The 16664-nt window shown below is 40.2% G+C and overlaps 1 protein-coding gene across 1 annotated transcript in view; it reads left to right on the top strand.

The window, feature by feature from the left end:
• Positions 1-16664, top strand: part of TRDN (triadin) — a 260739-nt gene that overhangs the window by 123544 nt on the left and 120531 nt on the right. The window contains exons 14-16 of the mRNA XM_078852185.1: positions 2669-2713; positions 10604-10657; positions 13959-13994. Coding sequence (XP_078708311.1) covers positions 2669-2713; positions 10604-10657; positions 13959-13994 — 135 coding nt within the window. The remainder of the gene's footprint in view (positions 1-2668; positions 2714-10603; positions 10658-13958; positions 13995-16664) is intronic.

Here is a 16664-nt window from a genome sequence, read left to right as displayed (position 1 = left end):
ACTTAGATCCCCTTTGGTTTATGCGGTAATCAGGTCTCCCTAAGTGCTGGAGGTTCCCCTCGTTGATTGGTTGGAAGGAGGGAGCAATGATGGTGGTCTTTGAGAAGGAGTGGATTTTCCTGGATTGGTAGGTGAAGCAGAAGAAGTCCAGACTTACTCCAAATTGAAGCTCTTTAAACTCTGGGCTAGGGCTATGTAGGCAGTCACTGAGAGGGAGAAAGGCAGGTTCCAGTGTCTTTGGGACTTAACTCAGTGAAGCAGCAGCTTGGCCCTTGCCTTCTCCTTGTGTGTTGTTAGAGTGGCTGATGGGATGGGAGGGGACCACTAGGACTATCTGGAACATTCCTTATGCACACCTAGAGGCACTTGGAAGGAGGCAGTTTCCCTTGCTAGTAGCCACTGAGAATGTGGCAGTAGTGGGCTCCATGAGAAAGATGTGAACAGGCAGCTCTGGCCTTAGCAAAACAATATTTTGCTGCTTCCTCCCCAAATCTCTGCTCATGATTAACACATGATTATACAGAGGATTTGAGGGAAGGTTAACAAGATTAATCTGTGAAATATATCAGAAACTTAATTGTTTTACTTAAAAATTGTGTGCGCTGGAAGAAGACTGGGAATGTTTGTTTAATCACAATGAAATATACACTCATTCATAACTGCATATTGCTCAACTGTCTGAGGTGTCTTACTCTTCTACTATAGTAATTCATATTAGCTAGTAAATCTCCCTACTCAACTAATTGTTTTTAAATTCTGGTACATCTGCTAGCATGACAACAGACTACACGGAGATTGGTCTCTCAGTGACTTTAATTGTGTTTTTTTGTTCTGATGATGGAAATTCTCACACATCAGATGCCACCTGCTACCTCCCCTATTTCCACTCTTTTGAACCCTTGCTACGGGCAGCAAATGGGACTTTAATTGTCATCCATATAAGACACATTGGCTTAAAAGTCCTGTTGTTGTGTCAAATGTGCAAGACCCAAGTCAAGCAGCCAAATGCTGTTCTCAGTTACATTTTGGCCAATAATAGCATGGTCAGTAGTTCCTCTTCTGCTGATCAAGAACCATTCTGAATGTAAAATACTGAAAAAACGTCTAATGACCACTTTCAGTATGCAGCTTTTTGATATCTGACATTTCTGTTAATCTTTTCTCTCACTCTAGCTTCCAATTAGCTTTTTAATAAGGAGCAAAAGTAAGAAGAAATTATAAGATATGCAAACTGCAACTTCCATCCGAGGCAAGGTTTGCAAATCTCTGCGTGGCTTGGACAGAAGGAAGGGTTCTTTTTTGGCTTACCTGATAGAGCTTCTGCACGTTGTATGAGACCTTTGATTCTGCTGTGTTTCTGTACAAGACCCATACACAGCATAGTACAGCCATAGGACCTGGTTAAGTCCATGCTAGCATCTGGCCACCAGCTAAGGGAGAGTAAGGTATATGATTAGTGTTCATCTGGGTTTACAATGGGAAGCATCTACTTTGGTATCTTTTTATCTTAAATTTGTGAATCAAGGATCCTGTTGAAGCATCTAAAGATTATAGTGGGTCCTGCTGGTTTAAGTCCAGCCTAGTTAGCAGACCACAATATATGTCCTATACTTTGGCGTCCTTAAACTCTGTCATTGGATTGACATGATATGTGGTTAGCATATCATCTACCATATAGAGGCAGGATTCAAAGAATATGGTTATCCACAGATGCTGAGACTATAGCCTATGTTTGTAACCTCTAGGTTAGATTGTAGTAATGTTTTGTTTTATGGCCTCCCCAAGAAAAGGGTGCATTAGCTTCAGTTTATAAAATGATGCCTCCCAAAATAGAATTGACTCCAGGTGGACTTGACATGTCAGTGCAGCATTAGCATTAGAACCAGAGTATATTACATTTCCACTGAGCTGAGTTGAAAGCTGCTTTGCTTTGGGGATCTTTTTACTCCTTGATATACTTGCCTAGCTCCCACTGAAATTAACAGGAGACTTATAGATACAAACTGCATAGAGCATCCTCCTAAGAGAAGATAGTCAACAATTTGAAACCTATGTATTTACCTGAATTGCTGCCTGTGTATAAATTTAGATTGTTCAGCATATCTGAAGTTGACCTATAAGCTATTCTAAGATATACATTATGCTAAAAATCTATGGAGAAGCTGTGTAAAGTTATCACGAACCCTGAAAGTAGAATCATTCCAGACCAAGGTTTGAAATATTTAGTCAATTAACTTAAACTCAAACTTACCATGCTCTGAAAGAGAATATTGGGACATTCTTGTATAATGGTTTATTATAAACCTCCTAGGGATACAGTTGCATGAAAGGCATTATATAAGCTTAAGGTTTTTTTATCACCCTGTGTGTAGTTTAGCTGTTATTTGCAGCTACTGTGTACTTCTAGTTTACTTCAAAAGAATGTTGATCGAGGCCTGAGGAAAAGCTCGAGCTACCCGTACTAGAAAGGGGTAAAAGAATAAAGCACTGCTTAGCTGTTTCACTGAGATACACCTATGCTAGCTGCCAGATGCTTATTTCTAGTTTGAATTCAAAATTGATCCTTTTAGCCAGTACAGATAAGAATAAAACCAGATCATGTTTGTTAAAATATTTGGGTTTTTTAAAAAATAAAAATGTGTTTAACTGTACTTTAATTCTTTTCAAGAGCCAGTAAAAGAAAAGCCTTCATTTCCACATTTAAAGAAAGAAGGTAAGTTGTCTCCTTACTCTACAACATGCTGGTATATTGATAACCTATACTGGAATATGTCTGCCTTTAAATATTCACTAATAACTACTGTAAACTTACAGTGGAGATGTTTCACAAGCCTCCAAAACTGACAAGTGATTCTGTTAGCTGTGGTTTATTGATTGTAAAATTTTTAAGGGGTCTTTATAGGAAAGGCTATGGCCAAGATTGTTAGAAGTAACTTGGGATTTTGGGTGCTTTAGTGTTCGGCAGGTTCCAGTGTCAGAACAGAAGGGGTTGGATTACCAAAGGTGTCCTCCGCACTTTCTGATAAAAGGCCCTTTTAAAGTATCTCAAGTTGGGCACCAAAAAAAAAAAAAAAAAAAAAAAGGAAAAAGCACCAATCACTTTTGAAAATCTTGCTCTATATTTTAACTGCTGCACAAAATTCTATCAAGATTTCCACTTTATTGCTTAATGTAAAGTATCAGTGGACCATCTTTTTGAAAATAATCATTTTTAAAAGAAACAAAAACTATTTTCATTATTGCTGGAGATCAATAAGTCTCTACAGCTAACATAAAAGACAGTTTGCTTATTGCTAAATCTATCTGCTGATCAAGGAATGTCCAATAGGCATCTGGAACAGTATTCCCACTCTGTGCCAGCCTGATGGCCATGGTTCCTGATGCTATTATATAGCTTCCAGGAAGCATACTCAACCATCTTCTGATGTAAGGAACACACATTCATAAGGAAAGATTTAAAGGGACCAAATGTGAAAGTTCTCCAGACAGCTCTTCCTGGGCTGATAGGCAAAGAGATCCAATAAAGGCGAGGAATATAGACGAACACCTATACATCACCTAATACTGATGGGGAGAAGTATAAGCTAATTTTTTTTCTATGAACACCTGAAAGAGAGAATCAGTCAGCCAGGGAAGATCAGTAAAAAAAGCCTAATAGGAAAAAATGGCAATTATGTTTGTGAGGGCCAGAAATAATGAAAGGCTATTTTCCCCCTGCAACAAAATACTGTCATGATCAAGGCTGACAACATCTCTATCAATAGGTTGTTCTGTATCTTTATTTTAGTGTTACATTGTTGTCCTGTTTTGATATTACGGGTTGCCTGGATACAGGGATGGAAGGGTTAGCAGGAACTTAAGTCCTGCTCCTGTGTGCTGGAGTTATTACTTGCTGTGTCCCAATAAATGTTTTGATTTCTATAAGCGAGTATTACAATACTCTAAAAGCTAACTCCTGGACACATTAAAGAGAGTGACAAAACTCTCACTTACTTCAATTGCACCAGGATTTGACCTGATTTATTGGTCTCCTTTCCATTCTCCTGTTTTCCATTCTCCTTAAGAGTTTCAGAATCCATTCATCCTGACATTTGCAGTCATATAGGAGAATTATACTTGCTTAAGAAACAGTTGGGACAAGCTTTCCAAAAATTGGATTCCTAAATCGAGGCCACAAAATGCATATTTAGGCACCTGAATAAGTGACCTGATTTTCAAAACTGCTGAGCACTTTCAGAAACTTCTGTGAGAACTATAGGATGTTTAGCACTTTGCAAAATTAGGCCACTTAGTTAGGACTGAGATTTTCAGTGTGGCCTATAGGAGTTAGGTACCTAGGGAAAAATTTTCAAAAGCAGCTATGTGACTTAGGAGCCTAAATCCCTTTTGAGAATTTTGCCTCCAACTCACGTTAACTTTCAAAATTCCAACCCAAGTGCCTGAATATGGATTTAGGAGTGTAACTTCAAGCTACCTGGTTTGAAAATCTTGGCTTCAGTATTGCTTCTGTATTGCTATATGTTGTTAAAATCAGCCATCTTGAATTTTTCTGCTCTGAAACATAAGAACAAATTGTAACAATTTCTGAATGGAAAAACAATTTAGATATTTGCTTAAATTTTACTATTTCTTACATACTTAAGATGAGTGGAAAAACACATTGATGCCTTTAACTGTAACCTGCTGCTCTAAAATATATTAAGGAATGTTGACCTAGTAAATGATGCCTTATATGGAGAAAAAATGAAAGCGAGAGCTTGGGGGCTTTATTTAGATCGTGTCTGTTGTTGTAAATGATGCTTCCAGTTTGTTTATTTTTTTATAACCTATAGCAATGGCAGATTATGATGATAAACGATTCATATCGCTGCAATATACACCTTTTAAAATTTCCATATCTGGCAACGACTAGGCACTTCTTAAAGGCTTCAGTAGACCCCTTAGCTAGATAACATGGCTGTAAGCTGCTTCATGATTAATTTCATCTAAATGTGGTAATTATGCTTTGAAGTAACGCCTGCAAAGCACGCTTTCCCAGAAAATTAGTGGAAGCAGAGGATTAACCCAGAAACATTTTGGTTCAGAGCAGCATATCACCCAAATATAAATGTGTTTCTCTTGGAATTTTTGAGACTTTTTATTAGAATGCTTGGCAGTCACTGATGTTAGCTTATCTCATATCAACCTTCTGATGACAATTGAGACATCAATTTAAACTCAAGCAACTCTGTATTGTTGTTAGTAATGGTCTAGTCCTGTTTTGCAGCTTCAAGTCTACTCTATTTTGATGGCTTTCATGCTGGAATAATATTTCTAGTGTTAGTGTTTAAGGAAGCAATTAATATATAATTTATTTATGTTAACAATCTAAACACTAGTTCTTTCTATTTTCCTACTGTCACTCCAGCAGTTTCTTCATGTTTCATATGTCACAGGTTAATTAAAATAGCAGAGAGGGTATTTAAGTGTTACCAATCAGGTGGTCAATGGGACGTAACTGCCATAGCTGGGTGCCCAACTAAAAATCCTCAAAGCAGGTAGTTCAGTTCATTATAACCAATAGGCCACCTTTCACCAAATACCTCTCTGTCCAGCTCTCTCACACACCATACAGATCAACCCACAAGACATCCCCTTTACTCACTCATCATGAATAAAATCTTATCTGTGTGCAGAGTTGCACCAGTTTAACTAAAGGTATGACAAGCTTAAGGTTTCGATAAATGAGTGCAAAAAACTGTGTGGTCAGGCTTATTTTGATTTTGTTTAAGTCAATCAGTAACAGGTTTTACCTACTCTTAAATAGATTCGTGCTCTTAAATTAAACCAAAAAAACTGTGTTCACACCACTTTTTGCACTGGTTTAGTTTAAATTTATATCTGATGTTAAATTGGTGCAACTTTCTTGTGAAAAGGACCCTAAGTAACTCATCCCAAAGCACATCCAAACAACTCAACCCCACAGCAGCCACTTCTATTGTAATTGTCTGTCTGTCTGTGTTTGTGTGCATATACTATAATTTAAAAAAATACTTTACAGGTGAGAAAGAACCTGTCGTGTCCAAAGAACCTAAAAGTAAGACTCTCTTACATGATTTGATATTTTTTTCCATATCAACTGTTTTAAACATGTTGCAGTGTTCCCAAATAATGGTTATTAAAAGTGTTGAAGATGCAAAGAAGAAAGTAGCTTCACCATTTACCATTGAAAAATGACATGTTTAGCCTTCAGCTGCTTCCTCCTTTCTAAACCCATTCACACACTGTTTCTAATTCCATGCTCTTTCTTGCCGCTGACAGTTTTGCCTCCCTCATTTTTTTAATCACATGTCTACAGTAGCCAAGGTTTTAACAGGGAAGGAAATGTCAAAAATAATCTCAGTTGCACTGTGTTCTCAGTGGCTGTGAGCTTGGTAGCAGGCTTATGCGCTGACAGGTTTCCAGAGAAATGCCCAAGTACTCTCAAATTGCCAAATAAATGGTGCCTATTCACAACCCCATAGATCATAACCTTGCATTTGAAGGAGTTCTGAGTGCGCAATGATCTCAAAACAATGTTTCAAGAAAACAGCATAGTCAACAGGGTAGCCCAGGAACCTTTGTTTCTACAGGCTTGTAACAAGTAGTGCTCCCCCATAGTTAACACACTTATCATACATCATTATAGAGGTCAATCTTCAAGTGATCAGATTCTTTGTGTTTGTAACCCTTCTGCCCGTCAGAGTTGGCAGCAACAAGGGCCGGGTTCAATATCTAGGGGATCCATTCCAATAACACAATGCAAACTGGCTCGAGCCCCCACCCAATGACCTGGGACAAATATATACCACCCCCGCTGGGCGCCTCCAAGAGGCAATACTTCCCCTCTCGCAAGCACATAGTCTGAGTGTAGCAAAAAGCCTTTTAATAACAGAGAGAAACAATGTGGCATTATGTTGGGGAAACACCACCAACAGGATTCATAACACAACCCATGAGCAAAAAAACCCACCTCAAGCAAATTGGGGCATGCCCTTTTCCCTTTGGTTCTTGAGTCCAGCAACCCCAAATCACCCAAAGTTCCAAAAGTCCAATGACCCAAAAGTCTCTGTCCCTGGTCAAGGCAGCCCCAGAGTTCGAAAGTTTATCTGCAGAGCTTTACCTCCCAGCCTGGGTGGAGATGGGGGCGGGGGTAAGGGGCACCTTACATGATCTGAAGCTGACCGCCCCACAGCTCCATAGGCCTTCGCTCCGCTCCGCTCCACCAGCCGCCCCACTAACTGCTTTGCTCAGCTCCGCTCCGTGGCCCACAAGCAGCTCCCGCTGTCCCACGAACTTCTCCACCAGCCGGTCCACGAACTGCTCCGCGTCCCACAAGCAGCTCCTGCCATCCTACGAACTGCTGCACCAGCCTGTCCACAAGGCACTCCAGCCGTCCCGCAAACTGCTCCACAATATATCTTCAGGCTCCCCCACTACTTAACACAACGCTCAGTGATTTCAGCTCTTAGGTGAATTCAGCTTGTAGTAGGGGAGCCTCAGTGCTGGTGCACTGTTAGCCCAAAGTGAGCTCAGCAGCCTGTAACTAGACTCCTAATGAAATCAAAATTAGCTCTGATATTCCACAGTGGAGAGAGGAGGAAGTGCAATTAGCATGTAAGGGGCCCATGCCACCAAGTATTAATACTTGTCCCCAACCTCTCTCAATTCACAGAGTTTTGGAACCCATGACCCTTGCCTAGCGAGTGCTACTTAGTTGATGGTGAGTCCCTCCATCATAACAAAAGGCCAAGTACAGTTCCAAGCACAGTTCCCATAATCAGGGTAATAACAATTTATTCTTCCTGCCCCAATAACAGAGACACTGGGGGTCCCACAGCAGCCAAAGTGACCATTTGGGCAGCTATAGCCTCATTCTAGGCGGGGTGGGTGTGCCTATGCAAATGAGATCGGCCCCTAAAGTTCTTTTCCACAACTTGCCACACCTCACCACCAGATGTCAGGGTGGAGCTCATCTGACACTGCTTAATCTTGAATGTGTGGTATATTTTTAAAGATTATAGAATATGTTAATCTCTGAAGGATCATGCTTGTCTCAAATGCTACCTATGAGTAAAAATTTCACGGATACTCATGGTTTCGGGAATGCCCAACCAGTCTTTCAGATCCATGCCTGATCTTTTCTGGGCTGTGTCGAAGGGATTTCAACCATTCTGCAGCAAGTGTCTCCCATCTTCCCAGCACCTTATGGAGGTATCTCCCTTGGGAATCAAGATCCATGCTTTGAGGAGGCCCGTTCATCATGATCCCGCCCAAGCCTGGCATGAAAACTAATCAGATAATACAAACCAAGAGTCCAGTCCTACAAATAGCAAGGCATGTGGGTAACGTTATTCATCCGAGTTATCCTATTGAATCAATGAGATGACTCACAGGAGTAAAACTACTCATGTGCCTATTTGCTGTATTACTTTTTTCACTATAACAAAGTCAGGCTGGACAGACGTAAGACAGTGGTGGAAGGGAGGTATATTAGCTCTAGAACAGTAAAGGTCCTTTTCCCTATAAGTTGAAAAGAGGTTACCTCAGGTCAACTAGGGACACCTGAGTCCAATTAAGGGTTGCCTGACACCTTTAAAAACCCCACCTCCAGTGAGAGAGGAGGAGAGACAAGTTACTGCAGGGCTAGTGACAGCACGGAGAAAGGCTTCTCCAGGGTGGAAGGCCACCCTCCTCCCTACAGGGGAAGCTACGTAACTGACTGCCTGTTTAGGGAGAGGACTGGCATAATAACCAGGCCACCTGCCTAGTGACATTGGAACAATGTGTATAGTGGAGGTGCTGAGAGCCACCGAACAAAACTGTAAACCCTATATATGATGGAAACCACTTCAAGCCATAGGATGCTGCCGTGTCCCCAGCACCACTGCATATGCCCCCATGGAGGGGGTAGGAAAAAGTATCTCCCTTTGTTTTATGTTGTGAATTTGTTTCTTTTTGTTTGGCGGAGGAGTGCTCCTGGGCTGGCCCCAAGTCCTTCCTGGAAAATATTGGGAAATAAACCTAGGATGACCAGATGTCCTGATTTTATAGGGACAGTCCCGATTTTTGGGTCTTTTTCTTATATAAGCTTCTATTACCCGCCACCCCCGTCCCGATTTTCACACTTGCTGTCTGGTCACCCTAAGTAAACCTCAAGTGGGAAAATAAACACCATCTGGCATGGGGGGCCCCCACTGCCAGGGGGGAAGCGCTGAGCCTGGTGAGATGGAAGAGGTGCCTTGCCACAGCACATAGTCCCTCTGACTTGCGAATCCCCTTAAAGAGTAGTTCCAGAGGCAGCTGCCTTTATGGGATATCTTGGCAGCCTGGCTCCAGTGGAGCTGCATTGCCTGAGAATTGGAGGGAGAGCAAAGACATCATCAGAGCCCATGGGGAGGACCTATAATTCTAGTGAATCCCTGAGATCTGTAGGATTTGTGGATTGAACCTCCTCTTCTTTTGCAGGAGTGGGGACCTGGATAGAAATGCTAAGAAAACCCTCAAACAAGGTCTCCTCCTGTAGATCTTAATAAAGGAGGGATGATCCCCCAGGAGTAATTATAGTGCTCTAGAACTAATTTACTGCATAGTTTTAAATGGATACAAACATACCAATCCCACACGCATTAAACTTTATATTTTGTTTTCATTATGTTTTACAAGGCATTCTGATGCATCTTTCATGAACTTCTCAATATACTAGAGAGGAAGAACTGGAAATTGAATTTCTGATTTAGCCATAGTTTTTTTTTCTTTTTAATAACATTGTGACAGATGTGAAGGATTAACTAACATTTTGTTGGCATTCTGTAATTCAGATTATGATTAAAATGATTAATTATTTCCTTTTGCAATATGAAAATGTGAACTGTAAATCAGAGAATATATATATATTGTTTTAGTTGACAAACCAAATTCCATTAGGAAAACCAGTACGCTTTGGCTTATGACTATTTGTTAAATTATCTTGGTTTAAGCACAATCTGTTCTAGCAGTTGCTAAGGATGCAAAGGATTAATTAAACTCTAGTACACAGTGGATGAACCCAGTGGACTCAGTCTGGTTCTTTTGTACAGTGTTTGGACAAGATTATTGGAGCGCTTCTAGAGGTACCCTTTCTTTTCACAACTTTGAAGTATGCTCCATGTGGGGTTCCTTTGCCCCAACCCAGAGAGAGTTTGTCCATATGCTATGAGAGGAACAAGACCAGCGGAGCTACAGTTACATGGATTGACTGGCCTTGCTCCTCTGTGTAGAGAGACTCAGCAGCTGCAGGGTCTAATGCAGTAGCAACAAAGCAGTGGCTCCAGGATCACTCTTCAGCGGGGGGAGAAGGAAGCCACTGGCTCATGATAATATATGACAGGCTACTCGAAAAAAACCCAGTTTTGCTGATTGTTTTCATGCCTGTGAATTAGTGGAGTGTGTCTGGGCACGTCTATTGTTCTGATGATCTCTTTTCTTCATTCTTCACTAAGAAATATGCCAAGGGGTATATTTTTCATTTGCAGACTTCCTTTATACTTCTGTATTTTCATGCTATAACACTTTACAGTAATTTATTTAATTTGTTCTCTTTAAGAGCCAGCAAAAGCTCCCACAGCCAAGCCAGTCACTATAAAAGTAGCAGCACCAGGTAAAGGATAAAGAATAACCTTCTCTCTCTATTTTCAGTGTATTTCACATATTTGTAAAGCTTGTTTATTGCATCATAGCACCATCTACTGGATTATACAAAAGGCCACTGATGTAGTTGCTGTGACACTATGTATGTGTTTCAGAATAGCAGCCATGTTAGTCTGTATCCGCAAAAAGAACAGGAGTACTTGTGGCACCTTAGAGAATAAGAAATTTATTTGAGCATAAGCTTTCATGAGCTACAGCAATTCTCTAAAGAGAACAGGGCATAGGGCAGATCCCTAAGACACTAAGATCTAATGGCCTCTGATACCTACTTCAGCAGTGCTCTGAAAGTTGCAAGAATATCTTGAATCTCTCATGGCACCTACAAAATTGCAAGGATGTATTTTTAGCAGTATTAGAGAAATGGGCGGAAGCCTAGAAAGTAGATTTGGATCAGAATATAGGATGTGAAAAGCCAAAGACCAGAGATTTGTGAATTCAGGGTTTTAGAGCACTTCATCATAAAATAAAAGCTACCTGAAAACCTACTTTGAACCATAGTCTCTAAAAGTTGGGCTCCTAAATCCATGTTTAAGCACCTAAAAGAGTAGTCTAATTTTTAAAAACTGCTCATCACCAACAGTTGCCACAGACAGCAACAGGAGCTGCTGGGTCCTCAGAACTTTTTGAAAACCAATCCATTTATTTAGGTGCCTAAATATGACTTTAGGAACCCAAAGTTAGACACCCAGCTTTTTTCGACAAAATTCATATCTGAATCCAGGCTGGATGTTAAAAACCCACACATTTTGATTGAGTAGGTTTTATTTCATGCCCATTTCTAAATACTGCACCTAGAGTTTTGGGTTTCAGTTTAAATTATTAAAACCTAATAAAACTACCGCCCAACCAGGTATTTTTTCAGTGTTCACTCTTTTGAGTTATGTTACAACAACAACGAAATGGGGATTTTCAAGTGAAAACTGTAGGTAAACCAAAGTATAAAAACCAAAATATTCATTTGAATTTTAACTACCTCACTTTAATTATCTCACCCAATTTGTGTTCACTTTTCAAAAAATTTCTAATGAATGAGCTTAGTAACAGGAATGTTTGTGAAATTTAAGGTAAATATTTGATAAAAGGGAAAACTGGTACGGCTTACTATTGAGAAATAAAACCATCTGGTCAGTTCTGGTATATTCCTATATCTCTGTATTGCTCTTTTTGGTTTGTGTTGTTTCTCCTATATTTTTCCTTATCCCCACCCCACAAAGAAAATCCACTCTCTGAATATTAATTCGCATAATTAAAAGTTGATTATTTTTACAGCTTGAATCTTGTATTTTTAAACAGAAAAAGCAAAAAAATGTTGAGGTAATTTTGAAGCCTAATAGAGTTCCTCAACAGGAAATTGATGGCACTTCTAGGTGACCAAGCTCAGTAAATATACAGTATTTGATTTTCAAAGCTAATATTCCAAATTTTTCCTGGTGTTCCTTGTACAAACTCTCTTTAGCTATCAGAATTTTGTCTGGCATTTGGCTTCAAACAGGAAATGAAAACTAGTTTGATGGGTACGTGCAATTGTTGTTGCTGTGAAAGGAGAAGCAGCAGTACTTAAGGAAACTGGTTCTAAAGCAGCAGTAAAATCCCAGTTCCTGCAATCTGTCTCTGGTGTATTACATAGGCCTGGAGCATTAATATTTCTTCTGCACTGCAGAAAGGAATCTTACTAGAATTCGTTTTTTTCAATGGAAATTCACCCCGAAGGACAGGAAACCATCTGCAAAACAGATCTTTAAGGCTCCTGGAGAGTATGTTCTGAATAAAAGAAAAGGAGGACTTGTGGCACCTTAGAGACTAACAAATTTATTTGAGCATAAGCTTTCATGAGCTACAGCTCACTTCATCGGATGCATTCAGTGGAAAATATAGTGGGGAGATTTATATACATGCAAGTGTTGTTGCTGCATTTAAGTTCTCAAACATAGAGATTCAGCTGGATCAGACAGATTTGCAAGAATGGAGTTTTTACTATTGCTTGACAGTCTTCTCAATTCAGAACAACTACCAGAATGCAATACATATAGTGAACCTACAATTACCATTAACCAAACCAGCCTCTATGTGGCATTTTAAATGAAATGCCCTCACATTCCAAATGATGCATATTCTGATGCCTGCTTTGAAAACTAGTAATAGTCCTAAACCAAAATCCTAGCTCCAATTAAATTCCACTGAAATTGGGGAATTGGATCCAAATTATTCTGCTCAATCCAGCTCTACAAAGACCTGGCTGTTTTTAAAATAGCCTCTGAAGAAACTTGTTGCATATTACTCAGTAGCTTTTGTACTGTCATTTACCTGCTTGATGACTTTACTTTGTAAACCTTGATCTTTCCCATCTTCCACTTTAACCCATGTAAATGGTGTCACTTATTAAAGAGAAAATGCTGAGCTCCGATTCCCTCTTGAGTGCTGTTTTGGGGACTCCTCCCAAGCCCCGAAGTTCCCTGATTACTTAGTGCGGAATCATCAGTTCAGGTCTTTCAAAGAATAAAATAAATAAAACTCAGAGCTGGGGCCTACTTCAGATGCTCAAATATATAAATGCAGTTGGTTGCTTTTAATCTTGCCATGGTTTCTCTTGGATAATTGTTCTAAAATGTTTTTTCATTTTTTCATGCACCCCTGATTCTTCCAGATTTTGGCCCAAAACAGAAGGAAAAAGCGATGAAATATGACAAGAAAGACTGTTTTTGAGGTAGTTACAGTCTGATGGGAGGCAGGGAATACTGGAAATCTGGTAAGAGGGCCTGTTGTGACCAGATTTCCAGTTCAGTTCTATAGACTCAGATCATTCTGATAAATCTCCAGAGTTATGAGCATTTATCAGAACTGAACGTTCACTCTCTTTAAAAATGGAATATGCTACCTCTTTGTGCATTTAGCATTTCCCAGGCTAGAGTGGAAATGAGAAACTTTCTTATAAACCTGGTTTAAGTCTTTTGATAGCACTACATGTCAACAGAGTCGATACAGCACTAGTCCATCTTACAAAAAACTCTCCCCACCCCCCAGTACAAATTCTGAAATAACAACAACAAAAAGATTTACCCATATGGAACATTATCTTCCCTTAGGAAATATAAAATCAACACTTACATGTTCAAGAAAATTTAATTAGTTTTTGCAAGAATTATTGAGATGTTCAATAGCCGAACATGTCTAGATTGTAAAAGTGATTGTTGTCTAAACTGCCAAAGCTCCACTGTTGACTGATTATAGCTACATAATTATTTTATTTTTAGTTTCCAAGACAGCAGCAGCAGCTAAAACAGCAGAAGGTAAGAAAAGACATCTTTGCAGGTCATTTTCACCTGTAAAATTTTGCTTTCTTTGGGAAGAAATGTAGCAAATAAACAAAATTTATGGGACTACAAAATATGCTTTGAAGGGGAAAAAATGTCCTTTAAATATCTGAGTGCTAGCAAATATTTTTCTGCTGGTCATCTGTAGGAAACTATTAAGAGGAATGGGAAATGCTTAAAAGCATCGATAAAACACACAACTACCATTAAATGTTAAGATCTATTTCTTGTTTAAATCACAGGAATAATGTAAAAATGTATGTATAAGAGGTGCAAATATTTCAAGTCAATCATCAGCAGGTGGCTCTATAGATCCACCTGTTAATCTTACCATTTCTTACCATAACACTTCCAAGATCTGTCTTTTTTTTTTAATCAGTCAACATCGCTACATCTCTTGTGCAGACCTTACCTCCTTCTTATATAGCGACAGCACATGGAAGAAACTGTGCTGATTGACATATTGGGTGGTGGAGTCAAGGCTCTGCCCAGTTCCTACCTATCTGCTCTTGGGAGAAGGAATAGGCCTGGGAGGCTATGCAGAGGCTCACGCCTCAGTCCCCTTATGTCTCTATGGGCAGGTATAGGGTAAGCCATGATCTGACTCTGAATAGGAAAGGAAAAATTAATATGTAATCTGTATCATAATGTATACACACAAGAGGGCAGAATTAAGGTTTCAAAGGCATTTTGTTTTTCATCTTCCAACTTTTGAATGCTTCAATTTAGAACCGTAAAATCTTTAAACATAGGATTTTTTTAATGGCATGTAAACTGATTTTTCTCAGAGCAATTTAGTTTGCTAATCTGATATCCAATTCTTATTCTTCTAATTTATGACAGACTTTAAAAAAATAGAATTCAAGACATTTCATCATTTTTGCTAGGATTCTGAAACACTCACCCAGTTAGCATGTTATGGCTTATTCTGAAGCAAGCTACCACCATATCCACCCATACTTTAAAATATATTTCAACAAAATTCATTTTTAAAATGAATTTTAATAATTCCTATTGTGCTATTCCTGATTGTGAAGGTGTCTATGCTAAAATAGAATCTTACCCCTTTATAAATACCACTGATTCTTGCATGTCTGTCCTAGTCAAGCATTCAACATAACTATTATGTAGGAATGATATCAGGAGGGCCAAATCGCACCTGGAGCTGCAGCTAGCCAGAGATGTTAAGAGTAACAAGAAGGGTTTCTTCAGGTATGTTGGCAACAAGAAGAAAGCCAAGGAAAGCGTGGGCCCCTTACTGAATGAGGGAGGCAACCTAGTGACAGAGGATGTGGAAAAAGCTAATGTACTCAATGCTTTTTTTGCCTCTGTTTTCACTAACAAGGTCAGCTCCCAGACTGCTGCGCTGGGCATCACAAAATGGGGAAGAGATGGCCAGCCCTCTGTGGAGATAGAGGTGGTTAGGGACTATTTAGAAAAGCTGGACGTGCACAAGTCCATGGGGCCGGACGAGTTGCATCCGAGAGTGCTGAAGGAATTGGCGGCTGTGATTGCAGAGCCATTGGCCATTATCTTTGAAAACTCATGGCGAACCGGGGAAGTCCCGGATGACTGGAAAAAGGCTAATGTAGTGCCAATCTTTAAAAAAGGGAAGAAGGAGGATCCTGGGAACTACAGGCCAGTCAGCCTCACCTCAGTCCCTGGAAAAATCATGGAGCAGGTCCTCAAAGAATCAATCCTGAAGCACTTGCATGAGAGGAAAGTGGTCAGGAACAGCCAGCATGGATTCACCAAGGGAAGGTCATGCCTGACTAATCTAATCACCTTTTATGATGAGATTACTGGTTCTGTGGATGAAGGGAAAGCAGTGGATGTATTGTTTCTTGACTTTAGCAAAGCTTTTGACACGGTCTCCCACAGTATTCTTGTCAGCAAGTTAAGGAAGTATGGGCTGGATGAATGCACTATAAGGTGGGTAGAAAGCTGGCTAGAATGTCGGGCTCAACGGGTAGTGATCAATGGCTCCATGTCTAGTTGGCAGCCGGTATCAAGTGGAGTGCCCCAAGGGTCGGTCCTGGGGCCGGTTTTGTTCAATATCTTCATAAATGATCTGGAGGATGGTGTGGATTGCACTCTCAACAAATGTGCGGATGATACTAAACTGGGAGGAGTGGTAGATACGCTGGAGGGGAGGGATAGGATACAGAAGGACCTAGACAAATTGGAGGATTGGGCCAAAAGAAATCTGATGAGGTTCAATAAGGATAAGTGCAGAGTCCTGCACTTAGGACGGAAGAACCCAATGCACAGCTACAGACTAGGGACCGAATGGCTAGGCAGCAGTTCTGCGGAAAAGGACCTAGGGGTGACAGTGGACAAGAAGCTGGATATGAGTCAGCAGTGTGCCCTTGTTGCCAAGAAGGCCAATGGCATTTTGGGATGTATAAGTAGGGGCATAGCGAGCAGATCGAGGGACGTGATCGTTCCCCTCTATTCGACATTGGTGAGGCCTCATCTGGAGTACTGTGTCCAGTTTTGGGCCCCACACTACAAGAAGGATGTGGATAAATTGGAGAGAGTCCAGCGAAGGGCAACAAAAATGATTAGGGGACTGGAACACATGAGTTATGAGGAGAGGCTGAGGGAGCTGGGATTGTTTAGCCTGCAGAAGAGAAGAATGAGGGG

Source organism: Lepidochelys kempii, chromosome 3 (assembly GCF_965140285.1).
Source record: "Lepidochelys kempii isolate rLepKem1 chromosome 3, rLepKem1.hap1, whole genome shotgun sequence".
Classification (NCBI taxonomy): domain Eukaryota; kingdom Metazoa; phylum Chordata; order Testudines; family Cheloniidae; genus Lepidochelys; species Lepidochelys kempii.
The sequence above is the reverse complement of the archived record's forward strand: the minus strand, read 5'-3'. Positions and strand labels throughout refer to the sequence as shown.